Source organism: Acanthochromis polyacanthus, chromosome 15, assembly GCF_021347895.1.
Source record: "Acanthochromis polyacanthus isolate Apoly-LR-REF ecotype Palm Island chromosome 15, KAUST_Apoly_ChrSc, whole genome shotgun sequence".
In the NCBI taxonomy this organism is placed as follows: Eukaryota; Metazoa; Chordata; class Actinopteri; family Pomacentridae; genus Acanthochromis; species Acanthochromis polyacanthus.
Window position 1 is genome coordinate 6350659 of NC_067127.1, and position 27437 is coordinate 6378095.

At 41.2% G+C, this 27437-nt stretch overlaps 3 protein-coding genes across 4 annotated transcripts in view; 1 reads left to right on the forward strand and 2 right to left on the reverse strand.

The window, feature by feature from the left end:
• fmn2a (formin 2a) overlaps positions 1–18713 on the forward strand; it is a 38734-nt gene extending 20021 nt beyond the window's left edge. The window contains exons 7-17 of one of the 2 annotated variants that reach the window (XM_022198363.2): positions 1773–1834; positions 5938–6029; positions 6114–6243; positions 6338–6484; positions 7151–7210; positions 7863–7983; positions 10038–10130; positions 15290–15341; positions 16247–16396; positions 17425–17506; positions 17770–18713. In XM_022198363.2, the coding sequence (XP_022054055.2) occupies positions 1773–1834; positions 5938–6029; positions 6114–6243; positions 6338–6484; positions 7151–7210; positions 7863–7983; positions 10038–10130; positions 15290–15341; positions 16247–16396; positions 17425–17506; positions 17770–17796 (1016 nt within the window). In that variant the 3' untranslated portion in view covers positions 17797–18713. The other variant, XM_051960062.1, reaches the window with a different exon arrangement.
• A 79-nt stretch (positions 18714–18792) lies between these two features.
• On the reverse strand, positions 18793–25886 carry grem2a (gremlin 2, DAN family BMP antagonist a). Its single transcript, XM_022198368.2, has 2 exons — positions 25049–25886; positions 18793–20129 (listed from the first exon to the last, which is right to left on the reverse strand). Exon 2 carries the CDS (start codon positions 20126–20128, stop codon positions 19556–19558), a length of 573 nt encoding a protein of 190 aa, XP_022054060.1. The 5' UTR covers position 20129; positions 25049–25886; the 3' UTR covers positions 18793–19555.
• Positions 25887–26342: 456 nt separating this feature from the next.
• rgs7a (regulator of G protein signaling 7a) overlaps positions 26343–27437 on the reverse strand; it is a 56130-nt gene continuing 55035 nt past the window's right edge. The window contains 1 exon segment of the mRNA XM_051960077.1: positions 26343–27185. The gene's annotated coding sequence lies outside the window, so the exon portion shown is untranslated.

Here is a 27437-nt window from a genome sequence, read left to right on the forward strand (position 1 = left end):
TTAGACAAGAATTATTGACCAAAATTCTGAATCGCATCAAGATCAAACCCAAAAAGGCTATATATTAGCAATGCTATTGTTTTCTTTCTCTGAAACAGTTTTGTGTTGTGCCAGTGGAGGTTTAAGATGATTAAAGAATCAAAGCTGTTTACCATAGAGAGAGAATTATTCATCAAAACCTTGTAATTGTCCCTGTCATTGTAGGGAATCGGTTTATTTCCTCTTGATGTCGTGATGAGGAAAGTGACTAGCAAAGCCTTCGTCATTTGGACATCTGACTTGGAGAAAAACAACTTCTGAATCATTGATCTAGATTGTGTCGGTTTTATGACGGCTCGCTTGCTCAGTGAGAAGTCAACACATTTTTCTTGTGCTCACAGCTGTTGTTGTTTGTTCTCAGACTTGGCCGACACTCTGCATGTTTCATAGGACACTTCCGTGCAGTGTCTGCTTCCTGTGAGTGGGTTTGGAGCGCCAGTCATAGTATTAGACGGTGGTTGCCGGCGCCATGCTGGGGTTGAATGTGGTAGTCGGGATAGACCCAGGCAGATGGGTCTGGGTTTTGGTTATAAGAGTCCGTGTCACAGCGATGATACGGCTTTCTCCCATGTCTTTTAAAACCCGTCTCCAATCAAACCAGCCAGCCAGACTCTGGTTGAGATGGTAATGAAAACCAAATGGTCAGAAGAAAAGAGTGAGAGACACAGAAACGGGGAGAGTCGGAGAAGAGGAAGGTATTTCTGTGGTGGCTTTGGAAGAGAAGGGTGTAAGAAGAGGTCAGGGAGTGACAGACGGAAAGGAGTAGACTTGCACTTGTGTCCCAAAAGTGAAGGGATTTAAAAGGTAGCAGAATTATGTAAAAACAGGAAAAGAGGAAAAGAAATATCACAGATAAAACATCAGAACTGGCTGGGTCCTTGAGACTTATTTCCACATGTCTGTCCTTCCTTTAATTGTGTTTTTGTCGTAGACTCCTTTGTGCTTGCTTCTTAAATTTGTGTCGTGGAAATCGGATTCATTGTCTAAGCAAAGTATATACACCAAGTTTCTTCAGCTTCTCTGACACAAGCTTCCCCCCACCCCATCCTGAACCTCAACAGCAAATCAGCACATCAAAACAATGTGAGTAATTTGGACACCCACAGCATGGTGAAATACATATATAGGTGTCGAGTCCTGCACTGGTTGGTTGTGCGTACAGCAACACCTCAGCCTCAACACCGCAGACCCCCGGGCTCTGTTTGTCTTTAAACATTTACTTTCAAAGGATTAATGCTCACGGGCGCCAGGTCCTCACGCCGAGACAAAAAGGCGACACCAGGAATTCAAACACAGGAGTTCAAACACAGATCTTTGCACCTTTGACAGATTTCTAAAACCTCCGTATTTATGCTTTCATTTGTGGCCCCCTTGCATGCTATCGTGATGAGAGCTGATAACTATGTAATCCACAGCATACAACACATTACATTTTATATGGACCCTGGAGAATTTTTTTTTTGTCCTGTGATTCATGCCACCTTAAACCTTAGCAAGGAAGGAACCTCAGATTTGGAAAGGTGTTCTGCGATTGTTTGTGGTTGTTGTTTCAGCCAAATGAAAAAAATATTATACAGTATATATATCATCCAGAGATTATGAAAGTGGAAATTTGCTTGTCTTGGTTTGATTTCTGAAGTGTTAATGGCGTCTCTTGAAGGAAAGGAAATGTTATGACAGCCTTTAATGTTAACAATAACAATAACTATGTCACCCTGTGCTTCCATCTGCAGCTGTCCTAAATATGGACAACACTGTTGTTGATTTGGAGACTCTACATGCCCTTTATGAAAATGTGAGTATAACAACGTGCTGTGTACTTGAACTAGTGTGTGGTTACTATAGTAATATAGTAACATTTTATGAACTGCAAATTATTGATTTTAAAGGGAGGATAATGAAGGGTCATGTGGACAGTGATTCCAGTAAGTCAATAGACCAGTGAAAGGACAACATCCCCAACTGAAATACATTTCTGTACTTTCCTGCCAATGCAGAATCACATAAATACACAGAGTTGAGCAACAGACCCAATATAATTACACAAAGTAACACCACTGACAGCTCAGGCTGATGTTGACTGCAGCCTTTGGTCTGGGAAAACCTTAGTCTTTTTTTTCTCCTCCTCTGTGGTTTGCAGTAAAATTATTATTTTGGAACAGTTTGCTTGTGACAAATAGAATGATTTATGGTTACACGTTTCATGCCATATATGAATAACAGGCAATCATTTTATTATAGCGTGAAACCTGAGAGGACTCGACAAGCTGCGATATCAACAGAATGGCAAGAAAATATTCATCACGTGTTAGCGTTGTTTTATTTGGCACTTGACTGAGAGGTAAACCACAAAACACTAAATGCTATCCATCAAGAGATACCTTTCCATTATTGTCAGAAGCTGAACTTTAGTGCATGGAGTAGGTGGAAAAATGCACTCAGAGATGCCACTTTACTATGAACATATTTCTCTATGTGGGCTTCTAATTCCATGTTTCACTTGAAAGGGTGAGCTAAGGAAGTGAGCATTAGATAGTAAAACAAACAGACGAGCCACAAACTGTACTGGTATGTGTGCTGTTCGGCTGCAGCGTCAGTCATGTGTAGGTCTGTCTGCTGCCCTGGAAAGGAACCAATGCTTTTACGTAGTAAACATGTTTTCTACACTCTGGATCTGATTCACTCAACTCTTGTTCTGCCCCTGTGCAAAGGAAACGATAGTTGAGAAACTCCAGCATGTGTGTCACACATCTCCTCTTGAAAGTGCTGGTGGGGTTTTGAAAACAGAATAGACTGAGTTTTGCCAAGCGAAATGACCACATAGTATTGTATAATATTCTCAAAGAGTTACAGAGCTGTCATCAGTGCTCTCCAATATGTCTACATTTTGGCTACGAAGGAGTCCTTGTATACAGTAAATACATATTCATCGACCTTGACTGTTAGGAAACCTCCCCCCGCCCAGTGGAAACGGTTCAGGACCCGTTCGAAGTCAGGTCAGTAAATTATAGAACATGAAAATGAGCATGTTTTCCACATTTCAGCTGTGATACAGTTTTAAGATGCTGTGAAATTCCTGTGAATTGCTTTTTGGCACAGCTACACAGGAGAGGCCTAGACCTTTGGCTGCCAGAGGCATATTAATAATGTTGATCATGGGAATGAGACTGTGGCTTGAGACAAGCTGTAGTTATGAACCAATGTGTCATAACTTAGGATCAAAAGTCTTCTAACCTCTCCGCTCACCCGAGACTTCAAGCCCTCTCCTTCTCCCTCTTTCTCCTTCTTATGGCCCGAGGCTATGTTATTGAGTCGAGGAGCCAAATTGTTTCTCTTTTGTATTGCGAGACTCCATCCTGTCTGTGGGTCTCCAGCCCCCTAAACCACAGTTGGCAGCACAGTCAGCCTGTCTTGAGGAATGTGAGGGGCTTCTAATGGTTACACCCTCACTCACTGTGCTAGGAGCTAGATCACACACTGCTCTGCCTCACTCTCTGTTTCTCTCACCCACACAAACATGCTCACAAACAAACATGCCGAACCACGCGAATGTGCACATGCTGTACTGTGTGCGTACATGGAAGCAGAAACGCACAGAGGCAGGGACAGAGTCGCTCAGTCTATGAGCTGCGGATTTTCGCCACTCTGGCTCTTTGAACAGTAAGCCACCACCATTAAAGGGGTCACAGTGATAGTGGGACACTGCTCCCTCCCCTCTAATATCACAAGCCATAATCTGGGCCCAGACTGGTTGTCTGAAGTTCAGGCTCCTTTCAGCTGGCAGTAGCTAAATGTCACAGAGGTCAGCTGGAGCCTCCTACGAACTTTTACACTACAAACTGTCGCCTTTTACCTCCGTCTTTTTATTTTTTTTTTTGCATGGCTACACTTTGAGAAGTATTTTACGTGTTTATTACACGAAGCAATTTGTCATTTAACGTCTAATCTTTGGCAGCTCAGCATACAACGAATCTCATAAATGCTGTTTCATTGAAAAATGAGTGACATAAATAGTGATTAAGCCGTGCCTGGCTCTGTTTAGCCCTGTGCTACAAACCTGGCTAATGAATACCACTTGGCTACCACTACAATCCTGGCATCGAAAAATATCATCCTACTTTCTTTTTTGCATTTGATATTCCACATGGGGACTGTATTTCTCATGCTAACAACCACTGCAACATGCCCTAGCAATTCAAAGATCACACGCTAATGCCTACTTGTCCCCAATTACACCAAACACTGCTGGGCTCCACTGCTGCCCTTTGAAAAGGATCTGCTTCGTGTTAAATATATTTACACTTGAAAACATCTCGAGAGAAGGCGAAGGAGAGCTTGCCCTCGTCGACAGAAGGCAGCGGTGTGTAGAATACTAATCGGGCCCTCAGTGCGTTTGATGCTGGTGTTTGATGTTTTCCAAGGATCCATGCCGAGGCCAAACCCCAGAGAGAAGGATGGAGAGAAGCAGAAGGAGCGGCCAGGCTGCTGAGACCCAGACTTTGGGGGTCTACGTGGCTCTGGAGGGACTGAGCGAGAGTTTACATTTTCGTCCTGGGGATGGTTTTATTGTTTTGCCTGTCTGCGTCAGACTCATTAACATCTATTGTCTTTGCCTATTGTGAAACGAAAGGGCATTTCTGGCTTGCTTTTTTTTTTAAACCACCTTGTATAAAACTGTGGTCCCGAGCCTGGCAGCAGGATAATAGCCAGGAATGTGGTCTAGCTGAAGGCAACTTTTAAGCATTCATGAAACTTATACTGTATAGGCTGGCATATGGTTGAGTTTATGTACAGAACTTAAGTTAACGCAAAGCTTGGCGACATCAAACCCACCTCACGTTCTTTTCTCTGGAGCTTTTCGTCACATCAAGTCATCTTCATCAGATTTTGGTTGGTTTTCATAAAGTTCTAGATGTTCATATTTTTCATTTTTCCAAACAAAGATGGTCAATTTGTCTTCCATGTTGGCAAAATTTGCTCTTGACCTTGACAAAACATCGCTTCATTGTCGGTTTAGGTGTCAGCAGTCCTATAGTCTGTGTGTTTCTTGCATTATTTTGGTGTCTGAACTCATACCAGAACAAATTTGCAAATACATACACAATACGAGGTATGGCTATTCCATAATGAGAATAAAGCTGTAAATCGTTTGAGTTCGTTTTTTTTTTTTTTGAGCACATTGAAACTTTCAGGGGTTGTTTGTTTGTCCATTGGTCAAACTTTACCACATGGTTCACATATGCGCACTATGGTTCAACTTACATAAGGCTGGCCGGGTTATTTGATCGCCACACTTCATATTTATATACAATGTGCAGTCATGAAGTACATCCTATTGACATTTTTCAACTTATCTGATCAAGCAAACATGTGATCCACTTTGAAACACTCCAAGTAAATGTGATTACTCCAACAAATGTTATTTTGTTGTCATTTTAGTCAATTCACACGTAAAGAAAAAAAGGGAAATAAAATTGTACATTTATCACTCCTTAAAAGTTACAAAATTTGAAAAAAATGCTCTCCGATTAGGTGCCAATGATTAGAACCTCCTTGAGGAATGCCAGGTGGAATCTGTCTTATTTAAAGCTCTGACATTTTGGGTCTGCTGTTCTCTTTTACTATTGAAGCAGTGACATCAAGATCTAAAGTGCTCCTCAAGGCATTCAGAAAAAAGGCTGGGGATGCCAATGGGTGTGGGAAGAGATTTCAAAAAGATCTCCCAATTATTTCAAGTAAATTCTTCTACTGTAAGGAAAGCCAACTCCAAGTGGCTTAGAAATGAATGCCACTTTGTCGAGGATTCAGTCAAAAGCATAACACTTTGACGTGGAAAAAGAAGAACCCCAAAGTTGCATACAACAGATTTCCATCTCAATCTATGTTTTCATTTGACAGAGAGCTCAAGGCGATGAGATGGACAGCATTGCAAAGCACATTAAATCAGCCAAAGACAAGGAGGATGCCAAGCCGCTGGACAAGCCGGAGCAGTAAGAGCCAAACCCAACCAAATTCTCCATTTGTCTTATCAATAAAGAGATGTGTTATGGTGGCTGATCTTGTTTTTTCATCAGGTTTCTATACCAGATATCCCAGATCTCCAATTTCTCTGAGCGGGTGTTCTGCATCCTGTTTCAGTCAACTTTCCACGAATGTATCGCCTCAATCCTCCGCAAAATAGAAATCCTTCAAAGAGTATGCAAGGTGAGCACGCCGCTGGCCTTCTCTGTATTTCATTTTCTCTTCTGTCGCTCAGTTTAACCTTCATCTCGTTTGTGTGTGTGTGTGTGTGCAACAGACTCTGCAGAGCAGTAAGTGCGTATTGCAGGTGCTTGGCCTGGTGTTGGCTTTTGGCAACTTCATGAACGGAGGTAATCGGTCTCGAGGGCAGGCCGACGGCTTCACCTTGGACATTCTGCCAAAACTGAAGGACGTTAAAAGCAGCGTGAGTATGTGTGTTGCAGGAGCAAAAAGCAAACATCACTCCCTTTATAAGAGCACGTGTTATTCACAAGCAAACTGGGAGGACGGGAGTAGAAGTGTATAAATTTGTGTGTAATAAGTAAAGGGGCCGCTGTTATTTATGCACTCCCATGTACACATAGGCTTATTTTGTAATTTATTTTATATAATAAAAAAACTAGAAACATTTACGTTCTAATTTTGAAAATGTCCCATCTATGGTCAAGTCTAGAATTGAGAGGATTGAAAAAGAACCCTCTCTGGTGCTAAACATGAGGACCAATGCTGTGCAGATTGGGAGGAGAAGCCATTCTGTTTACAGTTCTCATTCAATATCACAACGGCCTCAGTGTGCCCTTGGCACTGCCATATAAGGACATAGTGGTTTGTGTTTTTGTGGTGGTGGAAGGAGTAAGGTATCCATAAAAAACATCAAACTTTCCGCCAACTGTGAGTTATGATGGCGAGCCCTGCGCAGTTGTTTTGTTGTATTGCTCTTCCAATGTCATGATTTATTCCCAACTTCCAAAGCCGCTGTCTCCCTTCTTGTTTAGCCCGCGCAAATTAAAACGTCCTGCTCCAAAATGATTAAATTAATAAATAAAGGGATTTTGGTTTATTTATTTGGATCTTTTTTTCTTTCTTTCAGGATAACTCCCAGAGTCTTTTGTCCTACATTGTTGCTTACTATCTAAGGCACTTTGATGAGGTATGTTTTGGTTCCTGTTTATTTGAATCACTTTTCTGTTTTAGTCTGATTTGCTTAGAAATCCCTTCCAGAGCTCTCTTTTCATCTCCTTTCTTGCCAGAGGATACCATGGCTTATCCTTTATCAAATTATTTATTTTCCCTTTCCTCATTTACAGCAGAAACAAATCTGTCTCTTTCTCTGGCTCCCTCTTATAATTCTCTTTCTGTCCTTCACTCTTCATCTCCCGCTCTTGCTCTGCCTTGGTCTGGCTTCATTCAAACCTGCAGTTTGTTCATTGGCACAGCTTCCAAAGGAGCACTAGTGTAAATAATTAGGTTCTCCAGATGAGATGAACTCAGTAGTGCAGCTTGCCAAAATCAACCTGCATGACATGGCTGTAGCACTCATAATGGCCTTGTAGTAACTCATATGGAGAGAATTGACATGTACTTTCTGCACCGAGCTCAGTGCTCATTATCTGGTGTAGTTTCAGCCATATCTTTCCTGAGATGTTTGGACTGCTGATAAGTACATGTAGCTCTGTTAAGACATTTATTTAAATCTCACCTGATGTGTACAGTACAGAGGCACTCTCTTATTTGAAGAAGACTGACTTTGACATTAGTGCGCGATTTGTGTCACTGCATACATGCATGTTGTCCTTTATCAGGATGCTGGCAGAGAGACGTGTGTCTACCCTCTACCTGAGCCTCAGGACCTCTTCCAGGCCTCCCAGATGAAGTTTGACGATTTTCAAAGAGATCTCCGCAAGTTGAGGAAAGACCTCAATGGTACGGCCATCAACCTGCATTCCACAATTATCCCTCCATAACTTTTAAACTGCATATTTACAAAAAGCTTACCTGGTTGTAAATTTGGTTGTTTCACGACCAAGCAAATTATGGTAGGTGTCATGTTGTTTAAAATGCCACTGCACTAATGTTTATGCACCCGTAACTCGCATATTAATCCGTGCACATATCTACTTGCACAATGGAAAATGATTTTCCAAACCTGACCAGCTATGGTCATGTGTGAATTGTGGAGACAGATCGACGGAGAGATAGCATGCGTTTGTCGTACAGACGAGCTAACTAGAAGCAGATGTGACTTGTCAGATGCAGACTCCTGTTGGACCTGGCATGCCTTTACTGTCCTCATGAAACGGAGATCAAAATATAGACAGGGCGAGGTCAAGGAACTTTCACTACCTATGAACACTATCAAAGGTTCATCAGCTGAAATGGAACAGTCTCTCCTGGAGCGCTGAGTCACTTCACTGCTCTGCAACTCCAACACAATGATGAGACTGTTTTGAAGAGAATTTCGGAATATATCTGCATGTCTCTGTGCGTCATTGCTTTGCCTGTGGGCGTCCTAAATATGATTCATAGATGGACTGATTTGGTTAATAGCTGTCTCTTTGACAGTAATTCATTCATTAGTCATTAGTTCAATCAAATTCTGGACAGATACATATGATTAATATATTACAGAACCTTCTGTGATTACACTAACCAGCCATGGAAGATTATGTAATAACTACTGACTTTTACATCATGAACATATTGTTATCATTAAAGAAAGCCTTTTATCATCAAAAAGGGTAAATGGTGTGTTTTTCATGCTATTTTTACAAAGTGTTGAAATAGAAACCAGGATTTTCATTAATCTGTAATTGCAATTATGTCCTTCAGTGAAAGTCTGAGACTAAAATGAGTCACATGAGAATTTGTTGCATCGACTATAAAACAAAGGCTGATCATAACTTGAGAGTTTCATAGAAAAATCTGCAAGAATTAATGTGTTTGCATATCAAGGCCGCTGGAAAAAACAGCGGAAACTGGATTATGCTTGACAGGCCAAACTGATTGGCTGAGTGAAAAGTGTCCTAATGAATGAGGCAGTTAGGAAATACACGCTTTCATTACTCTGTCTCAAGTCACTCAGCACTCAACACTTTCCACAGACCCAAGTACCAACAGGTGGTAAAGAAGGACTTTGTATTTTTGTGCAAACATATGTGTGGACTCGTGTGAGTTTGTGTGCTTGCGGTCTGATTGACAATTCCCCAAACCTGGTCTGTTCTCTATCATATTTTATGTATCTTCGCTGCTAAACCAATCAGGTGCCTCAACCGTGTTGCCAAATATTGTTTTTCCTCTGCCGTAATGATTCTTTAGGCTGTTCATTATTTGCAATTCATAAAGATGGAGTTGCTCACCGGGGAAACGGACTTTCGACCCCAGTGGCAGTGGCACATGCTGGCTGTGCATAAATACATCATCACATGCTATACCTACAGACCTCTTCATTACCTTGCAGAGGCAGCTGAGCGCTCTAACAGACACGGGCTTCGATGACAGATCCCAGCGGGGGGTTCCGATATGTAGGCGGCGAAGAAATGGCCTTGGCTGGCCTGAAGGACATCAGCAAGTCACAGAGTGGAGAGAGAGCTTGCTGTGCACCTTTTTGGTTGAGCCACCATATGGTTTATGAATTACCGCTTGCCCAGTCCCGACCTCCAGTTCCCTCCAGCGTCTCGTGGCCTCTCCACCTCTAAGGCCTTGAGCTGAGCTTGTGTATCTGCAGATGGAGCGTGACGATAAGTTTCTCCGGGGATCACTGCACAGGCCTTCCTGGTTCCTTATTAGTCATTATGGGTCATTATGTCTTTGCAGACACTTATTCAGCAGAAATTCAGTAGAGATTTATTAAAGCAACCCCAGTGAGGCCGGTGTACATAGTACAGTTTGTAATTACAACACAATGCTGGATAGGAGTACTGTTGTTGTAGAAAATGTTTTTTCCCCCTAATATCATGAGCATTTTCCTGTTGTTTCAGCGTGCTCAGCTGAGACGGAGAAAGTTTGCAAGTTGTCGTCTGAAGAGAGCCTGCAACCCTTCAAGGACAAGATGGACGAATTTCTCAGTCAAGGTGAGTCTGTTTTCTAAAACATTTGAATTAGATGGTTGAGAGGATGTTGATCTGTGTCACTGTAGGGTAAATATGGTCAACAAATCCCATAAAAAGACCAAAATCAACAATGAATTATGTGGTCTGTGTAGCCAGAGTCTGATATATCTTTTGCTTTGTACAACAGATTTCCGTTGTTGGTCAGAGACAGTAAGCCACACCTGTTCCTTCATTACTCTGATCTCAGACACTTTAGTGTATTTTGAGTTTCATTATGTAGAGTGCAAGTAAAAGCTGCCATTGGCTGAATATTTCCTGCAACATTCTCCTTCGCTATCTGTGTGTTACCATTCCCAAAATGACAACACACTTGCAAGCAAAATGCCAAGTTTTGCAAAAATTTGCATCATGCCCTAAGTATTTCTGCTTAGTTCTTTTAGTGAATGGTTGCAAAGTGTTTCCAATTGTGGAAAAAGTTTGGTTTTTGAACCATGTTACACTTAAATAAATCCCCCTACTGGCAATATTTTGTAGGGGCATCGTTGCTGCTTCGTGGACTTGGCTCCCCAAGATCACTGTTATTAGTTTAAAGAAATAAAAAAAAGCCCACAGCATTGGATTTTCCAGTGCTGGCACAGCTTTGTGGAGATTCTGCTGCTATAAATACTCATCAAATCTACTTCCAAAAATAGTCACTATATGTAGTTTTTACTCCTGTCTGATAAATGTTTGTGAAACTCTCAAGTGTTCGGATTTTTAAAGAAAAATCTTTGGCCTTATAAAATAAAAGTGTAGGTTTTGAAAGATTAACATGCTCAGCAGGGATGTATTAACTTTTTGGAGCTACCAATGTATTCTTTTTGGAAATAAGAAAAAATAAAATATAGCCAGCTACAGCCCATATAACTTGATGACAGTGGTGATGGTTTGTGTGTTCTAACAAGAGGCTAAAACTTTAAGAGACAAATCCTTTATCGCCGTATTGTAAAAGCCATTATGTGCTGATATGCTCTTGGCACGTAAAGCCTGGAGATTCCTCCATGGTGTGAAAGTATGCGATGTAGCTCATCAGTCAGAATGATGTAAGTTATTTATGTCTGCAGATACATTTCAGACCTGCTTCATGCTGTTTCCTGGTTGACATACACACAAAGGTCGACTCGGTGTCGTTTCCATAGGGACGTCTGTTTATTCCAGGATGTTATGAATAACTCACCGCCATTGTTTCAAGTTCGCCTATCTGTATTGATGGATTATGACTGCACTTGCTAGCTGTTTCTTTGTTTTTCTGGTCTTGATCTCTACCATATAAAGCAGAGAACATCTTGCTATTTCTCAAAGGCAGATTGAGGATAGCTGAAGATGAACCTGTCATGCAGGCTGTTAAATTGACTGCAAAGAGCACAACCATATAAACTGGAATAAAACTAACTTGTTTGGCACATATTTCTCACTCTTTTCTTAGTGTATTTTTGTCATACATTTGCTTATATTTCTACTTTGAAATTTTCAAATTTTAATTGAATTTCAGATTAAAGAATTGAGAGGAATGCCAATACACTTAGAATCACGCTGTTTGCTTGATCTCTTATCTTTCTATCACTATTTCTTTACTCCTTTGAAGTGTTTACTAAGAGGGCTGTTAACGATGATGATGATAAATTGATTAGAAATGATGAAAACTTCCTTTTAAATCGCTCTTTTCCCTGCTGAACAACAATCTACAGCTACACAAGAAACTCTCTAAGGCTGCAGAGGCACAAGTTACTTTGAGCTAAATGCTGAAGTGAGGCTACAAGGCTGCTCACAGTTATAATGCTTAAATAGAATAGAATAGCCATTTTATGGTCAAGCAGAACATATACTACCTGGTGCACATTAGGAATGAAATTTTTGACTATAAAATTGGATATTAGTAATAATATCTAATTTTTTTTTTTTTACTGTATTTTAGTCAGCTAAAAATATTAGTTCTAAAGATATCTGGCGTTAATTGAAAGAAAAATATGTATATTAAGGAAATGGTAAATTATTTTTAACTGCTAGTTTACAGATGTAGTCTGTTTTGATAAAATTACAATTATCTAGTACAAATAGTGTCAGTCTGCATGTTGACTTGCAAATAGAAACAGGTCAAAGCTGAATATAATGTCCAATGTAATGTCCACATCAAAAATAATGATTTGTTCTCCCCAACCATACAATGCTACTAAATTCAATAAAAATATCATTATTTTACAGATATTTACTGTTATTCATAAACACTGAAAATGTTTCTGTATTTCGCCTTTTTTTAAACCATATTTTTTTCTTTGCTGCTATATATTTGACTTTTTTTAACAGAATGTTTCTTACAACTTAGATGAAAAGTGAACTGATTGCCAAAGTCATTGCAATCCATCTCGAAGCAGACATAAATATCTGCAACACATTTTACAGCAGTCCATCCAATATTGTTCTGGATGTTCCACCTAAAAACACAATTGTGATTGAAAAGTTTCATGCTCGACTCATAAAGTAGATGCTAGGATTCTTCACTGGTGTTATGAAAGCTGCAGCCTGCTGGAGACATTAAATGCATTGATCAGCCACGTCATTGCCGTGGATCCTTTGGGTCTTATGGGTTGGGGCCTCAATGGATCAGGCTTGATGCAGAGATCTATAGAGTTTGCAGGTGTAGCATGGGGCACCTTGTCCCACTGGGGGAGGCATTGGGAAGCGTGGAGGGTGTGTTAAGTCTGCAACAACTATTTAGATAGGGTGGCACATCTCAGATTAACATGCATTTTAATGGCAGCAGCCAAGGTTTCCCAGTAGAATAATTGCATTGTAATGAGATGATCAATGTCATTCACTTCATCTGTCAGTGGTTTTAATGTTGAGGCTGATTGGCCCAAATATTATGCCAAAATCCCCTGAAAATATGATTGTGATTGTCTGTTATGTACACCAGATGTCACACAGTTGAGCTTTTATCTCCACAATCTGACATCTACAACAATATTGGGATATTGTGGTCCACTTCAAATGTGTACGACTTTGCTTTTTGTGCTTGTTTTAACATAAGCCAATTGTCATTCTTTATGTAGCACTAGCTTTGACCCGGGGTACATCCAGTTGACTGTGACCAATCTTCTCGAAGGACCCGGCTCACAGGCCTCTCTCCAACTACTTTTGTATTCAAATGAGAGCATAATACATAGCATATGTTCCTCTCAGTAATGCTCACTGTCCATTTTAAAGGAAGTCTGCAGATGAAAGCTTCTCTCTCCCATTTCCACCTCTCCCCTTCTCTTTTCCTCTCATTCCGTGTTTGAGAGAAATATGGGAGCTCTCTCTTTGATGCAAATGATGAGGTTTTTCCTCTGAGAGCAGAATGTAAGCACTGTAACATGGACATGTGAGTCAGAAGGCTCCAGACGAGATTCTTGGGGTTCCTTTCGCTGCAGCGGTGAAAAAAGAACAACAGCCAAACGTCTTATTTTTGTTATTTCTGTAATTTCTAAAAAAGCCTGGGGTTAAACTGTTTCTGGCTCCACAGTTTAAACCGCTTTTGTTTATTTTCTGACCATGAAACTAACCACAGAATAACAGTGGGAGCGGACTTGTTGGAGCTCGGCTGTTTGGTCTAGCTCGATTTTCTCCGCTCGCTTCACAAATTCTCATGCATGCACGCCCTTTGATGGAGTCAATATGACTAGCAAGAGAGCACTGGGCATGTGATAATCTGTTTCTGATGGATAGAAAGATTAGCAGGAAGACTGATGTCAAACTCTCACTACATTTTCTACCAACTGCAGTTCTGCTGCTCAGGACATCACACTATGGTTACATTATTGTAGACAACATTATGGTGAGATCACATATTTAACAAACATGTTGATTTTCATCATGTTTAACCGCATGGTGATGCTTTGTGCAACACTAAGAAGTGATGTCTTTAAATAATGTTGCTCAGCAGTTGGTCATCCCGTCTAGCAGTGTATCATCACTATGAGTAAGTAGACAGGAGCATAATCATATTGGAATGGGTTATGAGTGTCACAGTTTCTCTTTTTATTGATATTTGATAGTTTGGGAAATGGATATTAATCATTCACGTATCATCTAAAATCATTTTCCTTCAAAGAACTTTTTTAGCCAGCCCCTTTTTAAATCACTCATCACTCTGTTATCATATATTGATGAGCAATCAGCAGAGGGAGACACGATTGCAGGCCACAGCGTGATTTAGCACCGCGGAATGGCAAAGCATAGTGCTGCTCTGAGCGGGTTTCACTGAGATCCTTAGATGTGGCTCTGGCTTCAATTACACATAGCAACCAGATATTCCCTGGATAAGAGCAGAACGCAGATTTGTGCCAGGAAAGATTCTCTGTCCCATATACTGTCATGTCTGTCTTGGAAAGCCATGCGGAAGCCATAGGTCATTTCTGATCATTTGACAGTTTAAGGCAGCAGCTTACAGGTTATTGACCTTGAGGGGACTGAGAGGCTGTCTGGGAGAGAATTTGTCTAACCTTTTGACAGTTATATAGCGGCGCAGTGAAGATATAGACCGGCAAAAAGAACACAGCTGGATCGACTCTACTGCTGCTCGGTTATATCTGAAAATGAGCTCAAGGATCAGGCGGTGGATCTGAAATTTGATAAACCTGCTGATTTTTTTTTAAAAAAATTTTCTAAAAGCAAAGCTGTCACATTTCGCTACTGTTCTCTTATATCATAATTTATAACACAGTCACAATGATCCTGATGGCACATCGAGATAAGTGTTGTGGTCTGCTGGAAATATCTCCTAATGTGCACCATTGTGTCCAACTCCCGGTTTCCTTACCCTCTCGCCATCTCTCACACCTCTCGCACACAGAAACGTGCACACACTCACAGTCATCTGTCTCCATTTGAAGCAACTCTGCACAAAGAAGCACTTGTTCTGTGATCTGCACTACTCATTTGTCAGTTGTGCAACAGCAGACATCCCAACACTTAATAATCTCGTGGCACAGCGCTAACCCTGAAGATGACTGTGGAGTTAAGTAATGGTGACATCTTGAATCCTCCTGTATACACAAGTCACACTATAGATGAAAGATCTGCAGGAAATGTTCAAATTCTCTATTTACTAATGCAATGCTTTTTTTTTTCTCCTTCTTCTTTGAAATCTCTCTCCTTTCCAGCCAAAACCGAACTGGAAACGCAGGAGAAGCAGCTGGCAGATACTCAGAAGATGTAAGAGCTTCTTTCATGTTCACCTAAGAAATGAATGTGGCCTCTCCTGTTCCATTCCGTGCGCTTACATCTGTTCTTTTCTCGAGTGTCAAAGTGGCGATCATACTTGTAAATTTGGAAGAAAAGGATAATGCAATCCACTACAGTTTGAAGTGATATATTCTCACTGCTGAGAAGAAATACAATCTCGTTGCTTTGTCAATATTTATGAGTGCCGGTTCCTTCAATTACATGGAAGGTGCAGGCCGTCATGCCTGGCCTTCGGTAGACGGGAGGCCCCCTATGCAGTGTCTATGTTGTTTATCTAAGTGGAGCGAGAGTAGACAGCCATGGCTCCAGGCTTCTGTTACTGCTGGCTAGGAATGTGTTCCTATAGCACACTCCAAACAAAGAGAGCCCAACCTGTCCACTATATTGATCCACTGCAAATGCCCGCCACATTTAACACTTCCACATGCGTCACCCGCCGCCAGATGAAGCCTTTCTTTGTCTTTGTCGTACATCTCTTCTTTTCCACTATTTCATCACTCATGCTCGCACACCAATATAGCACGTGGACGCAAACATACTTGGATGTTAAAGAGAGGAATGACAAAGCAAAATACTGCATATGAGACATTTAAGAGCTTTATTTCAGCTTCGGAAGTTAAGCCGTCTGAATGACTGTGCCGATTTTGTGGCATTTTTGTGTTCTCTGAAATGCCCAGTCATCATTGGTTTGGCTTTTTAATGTGACTCTACTATTAAATCTCTGGGGGAAAAAAAGCATATTTTTCCAAGCTTAACTTTCGAATTTTGCACATTTGCAAAGCGCTGCCAGGTTTCACAACAATCGGCGTAGGTTTCTGTAATCTCATGTTGTAATACTTTGGTCTTGAAGTAATGTTTTTGTTCTCTGTCCTCAGCTTCATGGAGCTGAGTGTGTCCTTCTCGGTTAAACCCAAGGCAGGAGAGAAAGAAGTCTCTCCCAGCACACTCTTCTCTGTTTGGCACGAGTTCTCCACAGATTTTAAAGACCAGTGGAAGAAGCAGAATAAGCTGATGTTACAGGAACGGTGAGAATAGGAACGGGAAGATAAGCTTCCTGTTTCAAAATGTGACATTTCACTTGATATAGATATCTTCCCCTGATGGGACACTTGAAACTCCACCAAGAATCAAATCTTGCTGAGATATTAGTCTTTTTCTTCATTTCTCTCTCACTCTCTCTCTTTGGGAAATCACTTTCTGACCCTTAAAATGTCATTACAGATGCAACAATGTTCCTACATTTTGAATTTTCCCCGAGCTTGAGTTTCCGAATCATTAATAACTTGCAGTGCATCTCGTGTTCACCGAAGATCCTATCGGATTCATTCAAATTCATGAAGGGAAAACAGGGTAAATGACCCAAATCTTTGTCCTCACCCCAGTAATGAAAAGAACACATGCAGCATCCAGTTAGCTTCCAGTGGTTTGATGAATATAAAGATATTGTTGTGTATGTCAACAAAAAGCAAATTGGTCCGTTATTTCCAATGAAGATTGTAATTGTGATAACGTATTTGTAAGAGAAGAAAGATGTCATACTGTTTGCTTGTTCAGTAGGAAAGAATAAAAACTAATTGGAGAGCCCCGTCCCCCTGTACCATATTATGCAATCATTCTCATTCTTTCTCTGCTGGTTTTCCCATTAAACTCCAGTTAAACAATAGATATTAATCCCCACCTGTGTTGTGTTGACATGCAAACATGCTCTTGCAGCAAGCAGATACAAGGTGTAATTCTGTTGGTATAAATTTGCCAACATGCTGATCATTCGTCGTCTTTAACACAAATGTGTAGTGACACTGCTGGCCCTCTCTCTGCAGTAATAAACTAGAGTGAATCATTTCAGAGTAGGAGGACTGGCCCTTTGACAAACCAAAAATCATTGTGTTCAAATACCGCACAGCCATAGCCTGCACGGTCCAAGCCTGAATTTTTGCACCATGTCTTTTTGTTTTTTATGTTGAATTTCATGACTCCGTCAAACTATTTGCTCCTGAGGTCTCTATAGGATGAATGGTCATTGCTGCTTTTTTTTCCCCCCTTTATATTTCAGGGTGAAAATGGCTGAAGAGTCCTTTAAACAGGCCAGGCAGAAGCCTTCCTATAATGTGACACCCAAACATGCAACTGGAATAGTATGTCTTTTCACTTTTTCTGTCTGTTACCGTTTGGCCTCATCTGTTTTTTATTTGATGTAGCTCTGGCAGTACCTGGCCTCCTCTTTCCTGCCATGATGCAAATTGTCTCCGCAGCTTAACAGATTCTTTTGCTTACAATTGCTTGTCAGAGTGTTAAGAAACAACACTCCCGGCTCTTACAGTAACATATTAGGATGAGTGCCAGGGCTGCAAGCTGTAAATAACTCAGACCTGCTTTTTTATTTTCTTCTATCCCACAGAAAGCAAAGCTGGGTAAGAAGATCTGAAGCACAGAACGGAAAATTATCATCACCAAGCCTGTTGCACAAGTGCTGTTTGTACAATCTGACGTGGCTCATCCGTCATTTTTAACGTTTATTCGAGTCCAGTATTTGTTTTCAATTGGTTTGGAGCTGTTGTTGATTATGAGTCGGTTCACAGTGGATATTATATTGTTTAAAAGTGGAATGAGCCATTTCATCCTCAGCCACCCCTTGATAGCGCTTGCATAATTAAATGAAATATTGCTACCAGAAGACATCCTTAAGCTGAGATGATTAAATGTAGATTAGATGTTTTCCGGAAAATGCTTGCTGGACTTTTGTAGCACTATAGCCAAGACTTTCCCTATTTTATCATCTATATATGTAGCCTGTTCTCATTTTCAGTGCAATTCCCGAGCCTAGTTTTTTTCAGAAGGCATGAACATGTTTTTCTTTACATCTACCTTAATGGCAAAAAGCACAGATTTTTCACAGTATTTCTATGTGGATCTCCTGCCAGACAGTAAGTGCCTTATTGTACAGTGGAAGGGTTAAATGAGTAGAACAGAGCTGATTTTTGAGACATATCATCTGCAATTAAGACACTTAATCTGTTGAAATAAAATAACAGATTTAGTTTCTTAATTTCATCAAATGTGGTTTGGAACCTATTTGATAATTGTACAAATGTTTTACACACGGCACCTCTTCCACTGTGTTTTAATCTTTTTCATCCCAAACGTCCACGTATTCCTAAATGTTGTGACCTGATAAATTCCTGCAATCCTGTGCAGTTAGAATATAAACTCCAGTATCCTAAAGGAGCAATAAGATCATGTGATGTGATTTTTCATGTGCAATACCAGCAGTATATTTTGACTGAATACCCATGAAAAAATATATTTATTGAATAAAAGAAATGACCTTAATTTTTAATAGAACTTTTGCCATTGCTGATCAGTTTGTTTATCACTTGTGCAGTTGTAAGCAGTACAGAACTACATGTACTCTAGACACCACTTTTGTTTTGTATGAAATAGATTTAATATACTTTTAACATACATACTTACACACATACATAATATATATATATATACTGTATACATTGCATTGCACCTCCATTACACATGCTGCAGTATGTTGTTTTGTTTTTTTTTCCCCTAGTGACTAGTTGATTTGTGGCAAATGTACAGTATGCGGGTTTGTGTCCGAGCAGATGGATGCCACTGTGGTCGTTCCTGTGTTGCGAACTTGCTTCATGCATCAACATCCTACAACAACCAAGAATTTATGTAGAAGGTACAAGACAACAATTACAATACTTATAAAACGACCCACAAACATACTGGCACACTGTGTAATTACAGATCCACCTGCAGAAAAACATCATCTCATGTTACAGAAACATTTTTTCTACAGTAGGACACTCCATTATCAGCACAGTCTTCCTCAGTGTCCAAGAGATTCTGTTGTTTTTAAAGAGGCACTCTTTGCAATTTTTTGAGTAGATATTAACTTTCTGAAATAAGGGATGCAAGCTTGTTCATTATTGAGCCCAAGCAGCTTTGTCATCAGTGTCTCTTGTACAGCCACTGGAATCAGTCTTTTTCAGCATTTGTTTAATAGCAGGTCCATGTCACTTTATTATAGGAAAAGTCATATGTACAGCAAAATGCACAATAGTCCCACGTAAAGCCAGTCCTTGTTTGGCAGAGTTGCTGGATTTCTGTCTTTGACAGCACATATATGTAATTCAGAATTGAAAAGACCTTTAGGTCCTCCTTCACAGTTTCCCATGACTGCTCACATCCACTGACATGCAGCGACACTGTTTGACCCTCTGCACTTTACGGTGTCTGAAAGGGGGCTGCAGGTCTGGGCAGTCTAGCTGCACTGTGAGCTGCGTGATGCGATGTGGCCTGCAAAAGGAGCAGGACTGAAATGGCTCCTGAACTTTGTTGTGGTTCTTTCTTCCGGAGCCTGAGCCGTGGCCTCGACTCTGTCCGTGACTGGGGCCCATATGGCGTGGGATGTAGAAGGAGTTGCACTGGCCGTAGCAAAAACGGTTGACCACAGTGCGGCTGCGACAGCCCTCCTCACTGATTGTCTGACGAAGGGGTTGGGTCTTGCACCAGTCTCTGCGGAGGTAACGGCGCTCTGTGACCACCAAGGCCTCCCGGCTGGAGGACAGCACCTCCGGTTTCTGCTGCAGTAGCCGGTGGTGACGTTCTGCAGACAGGTTCCCTTTGGTCTTGTACGGGGATGGAATGGATCCCTGGGGACGGTGCTTCTTGGTCTCTGCAGTGATACAGAGCACCCCAGCCAGTATGACAGGGATAGTTATTCTCCACATCATTCTGTAAAAAGAGAGAGGCATTACTATGCATTCTACTGTAGCATGACCAGAATCTTAAAATGAACAAAGACGCCAGTGTAACATTAATTCATTCGGTATTAGATGATGCATGACATTCATACATTTGCTAACTTGCTGCATTGATATTGCCAATCATGTTTGCAATTGTGTGGATGTGCATTCATGTTTAACCACCTTCGTAGTCGAGCCCTCCAGGCATCATTGAGGAAATGAATCCATCACTTGGGCCCCCATTTGTCAGCATCTCTGTGTCATTACTTCTATTTGCTTTCCTCTCGGCTACGCAACTCTTCCAAAAATAAACAAAGCCCTGCCATCAAAGGATACTCTTAAACACCCATAACGAGAAGGGGAAGTTGATTTTATTGGTCCCGTCGCTGGGTAAAATAATTAGGGCTTTGCTTACTTTAGTCATGAACTATGCCGCAGATATGTAAACAGGCATTAGAGGGGCCCATCTGCATGTTATTAGGGGAAGAGTTGGGGAACTGTACAGTTGAAAGTCCACTCTTCTACTCTTTGGTGATATACTATTGAAGAAACTGAACTGAGAGTGACCCATAGTGTCCAAAAATCACTACAGTGTCTTCTGTGTCATGCTAGCAGCAGAAAGAGAGAACGATCTGGAGAAATGATTGCTCCAGGATCCAGGATGGAGCATCCACCCGTATGCATGCTGTCAGTGTTTGCGCCAGCACATTTTTGACCATCACTCAAGCATCTTTTCAGCAGATGTTGCTTTTGACAAGCGTTGCATGACATCAAGTCAGAAATTCTGACAGAGAACCAAACTGCCTCAAGGCCATTGGCCGCTACTATTCGCAGACTCTTCTTTGCTGTGCAAATTTGTATGTTCCCTTTTCTTCCTTTCCTGGGCCTTCAACTCACTCTGACATGGAACAAATTACTTTATCGTAATCCACTTTGTTTTTCGTCTTTTTTTTCACTGCCCTTGACCCTGAGGTCATGGCAACTCTGTCCAAGATGCACGAGCACTGAAGTCTGCATTTCACCCTCCCAGCAGCACTTGCAATAAGCTAGACAGCAGCTGTTTGTCCATCCAGCAGAGATGTGGTATGAATTCTAACCATTCTTTCTATAGAACATTGAGCCAAATGTTGAAGCTACATAGATGCTGATGACGCATTATATTTTTTAATGCAAATCTGAATTTTTTTTTTTTTGGTTCGCTTTATAGTTTTCTTTATCATGACATCAAACCTGTGCCAAGAAATCTGATCAAGCATACTGCTGATGTAACATGTAATGGTGCTGAGAAGACATACATTTTAAAATCAGTTGTCTTTAGGAATAGCACAGAAACAGTATTAGTATTTTTGCTAGCTCTAGCTGCTCAGTTGTCTGTTGAGACACAAACTGAGCATCAGACCTGTGTTTCTGCTGTAGGCACACGTTTTTGCATACACACAAGCCAGCGTACACACCCACGCACACCTATCGCAAGGTTAGAAAAACTAAACTAAAGACTCCCACTGGGTCCCTCCACCACCTACTGCATCAGGGAGTCATGACCCCACTCCATCTTCCAATGATCTACCTTCCATGTACAGCACAGCCTCATTTGTCTTTAGCTGTGCCGCTTTATTTCTACTGACTGTAAATTCAAGTGCATGAACCCCCTGCTCAGAGCAACAGGCTGTGCTTCTGTTTGCGTGCACTTTTCCACTGTTTCCCATTTCTCCTGCTATCAGTCTTTCAAAGAGGCGCCCTGTGACACCGGTGAGCTACAGTCCAGATCACCCCAGGGACTCAGGAGGGATGACCTGACTGACTGTGTACATAGGGCATGACGGATGGTCTATACTGTCAGACACCGTGCTTCCTCTCCACCCCCAAAACTCAGCCCTAAGTATGATAGTGCCAGCCCTGCCAAGCTATACTCATCAATCTCTGCGGCAAGACAAATTGCGGTTTTGGGGTAGGGATTCAGGGACTTTGTGGGGAGCGATGAAGTGGATGGATGGGTGTTTGGTGGTTGGGGATGGGAGATAGAAAAGTAGCTTGAAGGGATGGTGGGACACATGACCTACTGGGAAACAAAACCAACATCACTCGGTCTTCATAGAGAGTATAGGCCCTCCTCCCACATGTGTATATAACTCCACACTCTATTTCTTTCTCCTGTCCGTCTCTCTCTCTATCACTCTGTCCGTCCCTCCTCAGCACCAGTCATCACACATGGTCCTGGAGACGGAAGGAGACTGTGGTTTTTGTGTGTTAATGCAGAGACAGAACTGAAGCAGACCTTTCTGTCTGCTAAACACTAATATTGTCCACAAACACTGCTTTATGTTTAACTAGAACCACAAATACTTTGGATATGCTTCACTGAACTGTGGCAGACCTTGGTTCCAAAATTCAAACCTCTAATGAAATTACAAATGCCAGAAACAAATACCAGAAACACTGCTGAGGTAGACACAAGCCTTTTTTGAAAACAACTATTATCATCAGTGGGAACTTATGTTTTGTTTTTCAGAATGGCATGATAATACCATGGTAGTGTTTTCTGTCTGGATAACAACAGGTCTTTTTTTTTTCTTCAAATCTCAATAAGTAAAAAACACAATTGGTCATGAAACTTTCCGGCATAGCTGCTAAATATTTTAGTATTTCACATATTCAGTTGTTTAATAATTGAAAAAAGGACCCGAGAATCAGTTCAAGGCTTTCAAATTTGTGCACACAGATGTACTTCCACTAAACCACGTGAGACATCTTCCCAGCATGTCTTCAAAGGCAGGTTAAAACAAACAAAACCTGATGCCTCAATTATTGGTGCGTCAGAAAGTCTCATACGGAGACTGGTAAGTGCAGTTAATTACAGTAGAACTGCATTTAATTCACCGTGCAGCTCGAACCTCAATCACACACAAGCAGACGCGTACGCACACACACGCCTGACCACACGTGCACGTAATCACACACACATATACACAGGATATAAAGAGGGAAAGAGAGGCAAATGAAATGTTTTCACTTGGAGCCAATTACACAAAGAGGAACCATGTCATTATCTGCATTTGCGGATTGTATTTTCCCAAACTGCGCTTGGCTGTTGGCTCATTAACAGTTGGGGGGGGGGGGGAGGCGGGAGGGGAGGGGTCCTTTCGGGGGCTTTTGCTGTGTAAATGTGTCTAATGCCAACATCGCCAGGAGGCTGCTTTAGGCACTTTGGGCAGCCATTTGTCACCACAATCCATCTTGATAATGACTAGCAGCCCAGATATAATGCTCTCCAAGTTAAGTACTGGCAAGAATGCGAGGCAACTCCTTAGGCTCGGCGACATAAAGTGCTTTAGTGGAGGATGAAGGGGCAATTAGAGATGCTATGATGATGCTGGCGTTCTCATTGCAGATCAGGATGACATGATTTAGCAGCAGCAATTAACACCACCTTCCACTGGATGTCGTTTCCTGTCGAGTAGCTTTAAGGTCGCTAACGTGGCCTCATTTCACACTGGTTCACATCTTTCAAGCCCAAGATTCCATGAATTTTTATGACTTTGGCAATTCAATAAATCAACATAATTTTAATGTCTCGAGCATCACGTTATATATTTATATCTTTCGAAGCATCAGGATCTCCATTAGCATTTAAAATAGCATGCCTTTGGACAATGTTTGGCTGCATACTGGGTTTAAATAATTCTTTTAAGCCATATTTTCCTGGTTTGTTTGCTTTGATTCCAACATAAATAGCTGCCACAATGGGTCAAAATGCACTGTTACTCTGCCATATTAATCCACTTTTCTTCAAAATGCTAATTTCACAACGCTAATAACAGTGTTTTACTATCTGTAGAGGCTTACAATGAAGTGTTTTCTATTGCTTAAGAAACCACATTGTGTCTATGTGCTAAATCCTCTTTGACATCAGAGCAGATTGTACAAGGTGGTGCAGTCACCGGAGCTGTAAGCAGGATCAGAAGGCAAACTCCCCACCATTCACCACACGCATACTGCTGGATCACACGCACATGCACACATATGTTCACACACCAGCTCGGATACCCGTTAAGCGCACGCATGACTACTCACGACACGCACGAATATACACCTGTGCAAGTTAAGGTAGAGAAAATGTATAGGGGCTGTTTTGTATACACAGAATACAAGTTCACTATTACCATCATTAAGTCTCATTCTTTCAGTGGAAGAGCTAAACTGACTTTTAATCTCACTGAGAGGCTTGGTACAACATATTGTCATCACTCCCTAATTCTCTCACTCACAACACTAATTACCTGGAACCTCCAGCCACTAATTATAGTAATTTAGGAGACACTTTTATCCAGGACACCTTACAATGCCTTGAAGGTGGATATTCTTACAATGGGTGGCCCCAGTGGGAATCAAACCACCACTGCCAACAGGAGTACTAAATAGCTGTACAAGTACGGCTGTTCCAATTACATGGTTCTGTGTTTAGTCACTCAGAAACTCATTGAGTCACTCAGTCTCACACTCATGTGGGATATGTCGATCCTGCACTCTGTGAGCTCCATTTTTCTTAATAAATTAAAATTGTTACATGGTACTTTCAGATATATAACCACTATTTACTCTTATAAGCGGTAGAACTCTCTATCTTTAAAACATATAGCATTATGTTTTGAGTTTCTGTTATTTAAAATGAAAATTGAGCCAATAATGTGGGGTAATGTATAAGCCCATGTGTATCAGCTTGGATCAAAAACTTATTTAAAGTTAATGCATGCTCGTAGTTATGGTAGCTGACATTCAAAATCATCCCTTGAAAGTTCTTTCAGCGTGTAAATCTTTTGGAATACCTCTTTAATCCTTAAACACAGTGTTCACCTGTAGATAAGTAAATAAGTGTTATCACAGCCAAGCATTAAAGTATGGTTCAAGTACCTCTCAGCACAGCGGGGCAGTAATGTGTTGAGGATGCAGTCAAGGGAGATTGTCCACCTTCAGTGGTCCTTGCGTCCGCTTCCAGGTTTTGGTTTCCATGGCAACATAATCTGTAGTATCCTCAGGCTTGTCCTTGCTCCTCTTTCTTCCCCCTGCTGAAGACTCAAAAGTGTTGGACACGCTCAGTTTTCCATCCTCCTAGACGAGCTGCGTGTCTTCTTGCTTTCACCCCGAGTCTAATTTTCTCTTTTTAAGTCTCTTCTTGGTGTGAGGTTTAAGAGAGAAGCCCCCGAGTTCAGTCACAGTAAGCCCATATCTTAGTGCTGTGGAGACTGTCTGCAGTCTGTCTTTGAGAGTGTTTGAGTCACTGTAAAGCCTGCCTTAGTTAGAATCCCCACCACCCCCTTCCCTCCTCAAGACTGGGAGGGTTTTTCCTATTGGCCCTGGTCATTGTGTGAATCAAACTGAGCTCTACTTCTTTCATTTAATGTGGTCTCTTCCTGTATCTGTGCCTGTTGGTATCTTTTTATCTCTTTTTTTAAGAATAGAAAACCCACCCATCTGTGGTATATCATACCTAGCAGAATGACATTCCTTTTCTTTTATCTAATTTGTGAGTTCTCTTCCTCTCTTTGTGTGTTTGACATGTTCACATTTTTAGGAAGTGGATGAGATTTTGCCACCGTGGACAATAAAGTTTGAGATGGGGAAGAAACCATGATCTCCTTCAAATTCCCCAACTTTTCCTCTCTTATTGGCACTGAAGCCACACCACATGAAAAACCCGTAACCTCCAGTGCATAAATCATCATATACATGTACCCAGATGCACTCACAGCGCACTTTGAAAACTGCCGCAGTTCACATTCCTTGATGCGACTGAGACAATGATGTTTGTCTCTTTTGCGGCTCTTGCTAAGCTGACCACTGGGCACGGAGACAGAAAAACGCTGACTGTCACCCTGTCATCAAAGAGTTGAAACATCAACAGACCCTGCAAAACCTCAGACGGGTAAAGTCTGAACAAAAACCCCTTCAGCAGACCGGAGGATGATGACACTTTTGCATGACAAAACTTCATTTGTCTGTGGACTACAGTGATGCGTTTTGCTGATGTGTACTGAGCAGTTGCTGGTTGTTGACAGTAATCTGTAGTAAATAATATATCGCCCTCTAGTGGAAGAAAGCAAAAGTGCATGATTTAAGCATAATTCTCAGATTCTTGTGGATCGGATGCTACATTTCTTGCTATCATAGTCAAAGTTTTTAAAAGAAATCCAAGCCCAGGCATTAGTAACAGATAAAGGGCCAACTTTAATAATACAAGTAAGTAAAAGTGTCTTTAAATATGGTATAAAAATAAATGCAGGAGAGAATAACAAAGAATTATGTTCTGCGTAAGACAGGAGACAGCATTTCTGTTAATTTGAATGTGACTTTACAGGTGCAATGAAAACCATATGTGCTAATTATTGTAGTGCAATAAAATAATGCAAAGCAAAGTAAATGCACAATAAATAATCATAATCATAATATATATATGTATATATACTGTATATTGTATATTCATTCTGCACAACACTTCCCGTAGCGTGACAAAGTATCTGTGACCTCAGATCATGTAAAGCGATGACATTGGTTAGGTTTATCAGTTTAAGCTGTCATTTTATATTTTTTTCTACGTGTTTTTTTTTTCTTCTTTTTTTCTCTCTGACATCATTTGTTGCAGCTGGAAGTGAGAGAGGGGGCTCCGGTCCAGCTGTTACGATGGAAAGAACTGGAGCGAGAACTGGATTCGACTTTACTTCAATGACAATTTTTCATCTCGACAGTCTGTCAGTGTCCTCACAAGTCCAGCAGTGCCTCCTTTTCTGAGAATACTGGAAATATATCAGGTACTGAAAGAGGAGAGAGAAGAAGGAGCATCCTCTCCATGGACATGCAACATCCTGTGGACAACAGACGAACAGACGGCTTGGCTCATCATCCGGCCGAGCCAAGAGCAGATGACAGACAATGATGATGAAGAGATGAAATGGTCTCCCCCTCCTCCATGTCCCAGAGAGAGAGATGGCATTGATTTAGCATGATGGCACAAGACTGGTCAATCTCTTGGATGCCAGTAGTTTCCCCTGCGCTGGAGGAAGAGAAAGGAGGGCAGAAGAGACAGGTGGAAAGGAGAAGAAGGTAAATATTTGACTGGGAGATGGGGAGAATAAATGTAATTATTTTCTGCTTTAATAATAACATGAAAGGCTGCAGATATGTTGCTAGAACTGTGCATGTTCTGATGCATGCACTGTTAAAATCTAACGTAGCATTACTTATAGTATGCATACATATTTAATGCTAAAAAGAGTGGATATTAAAATAGAAGTATCATTGAAAG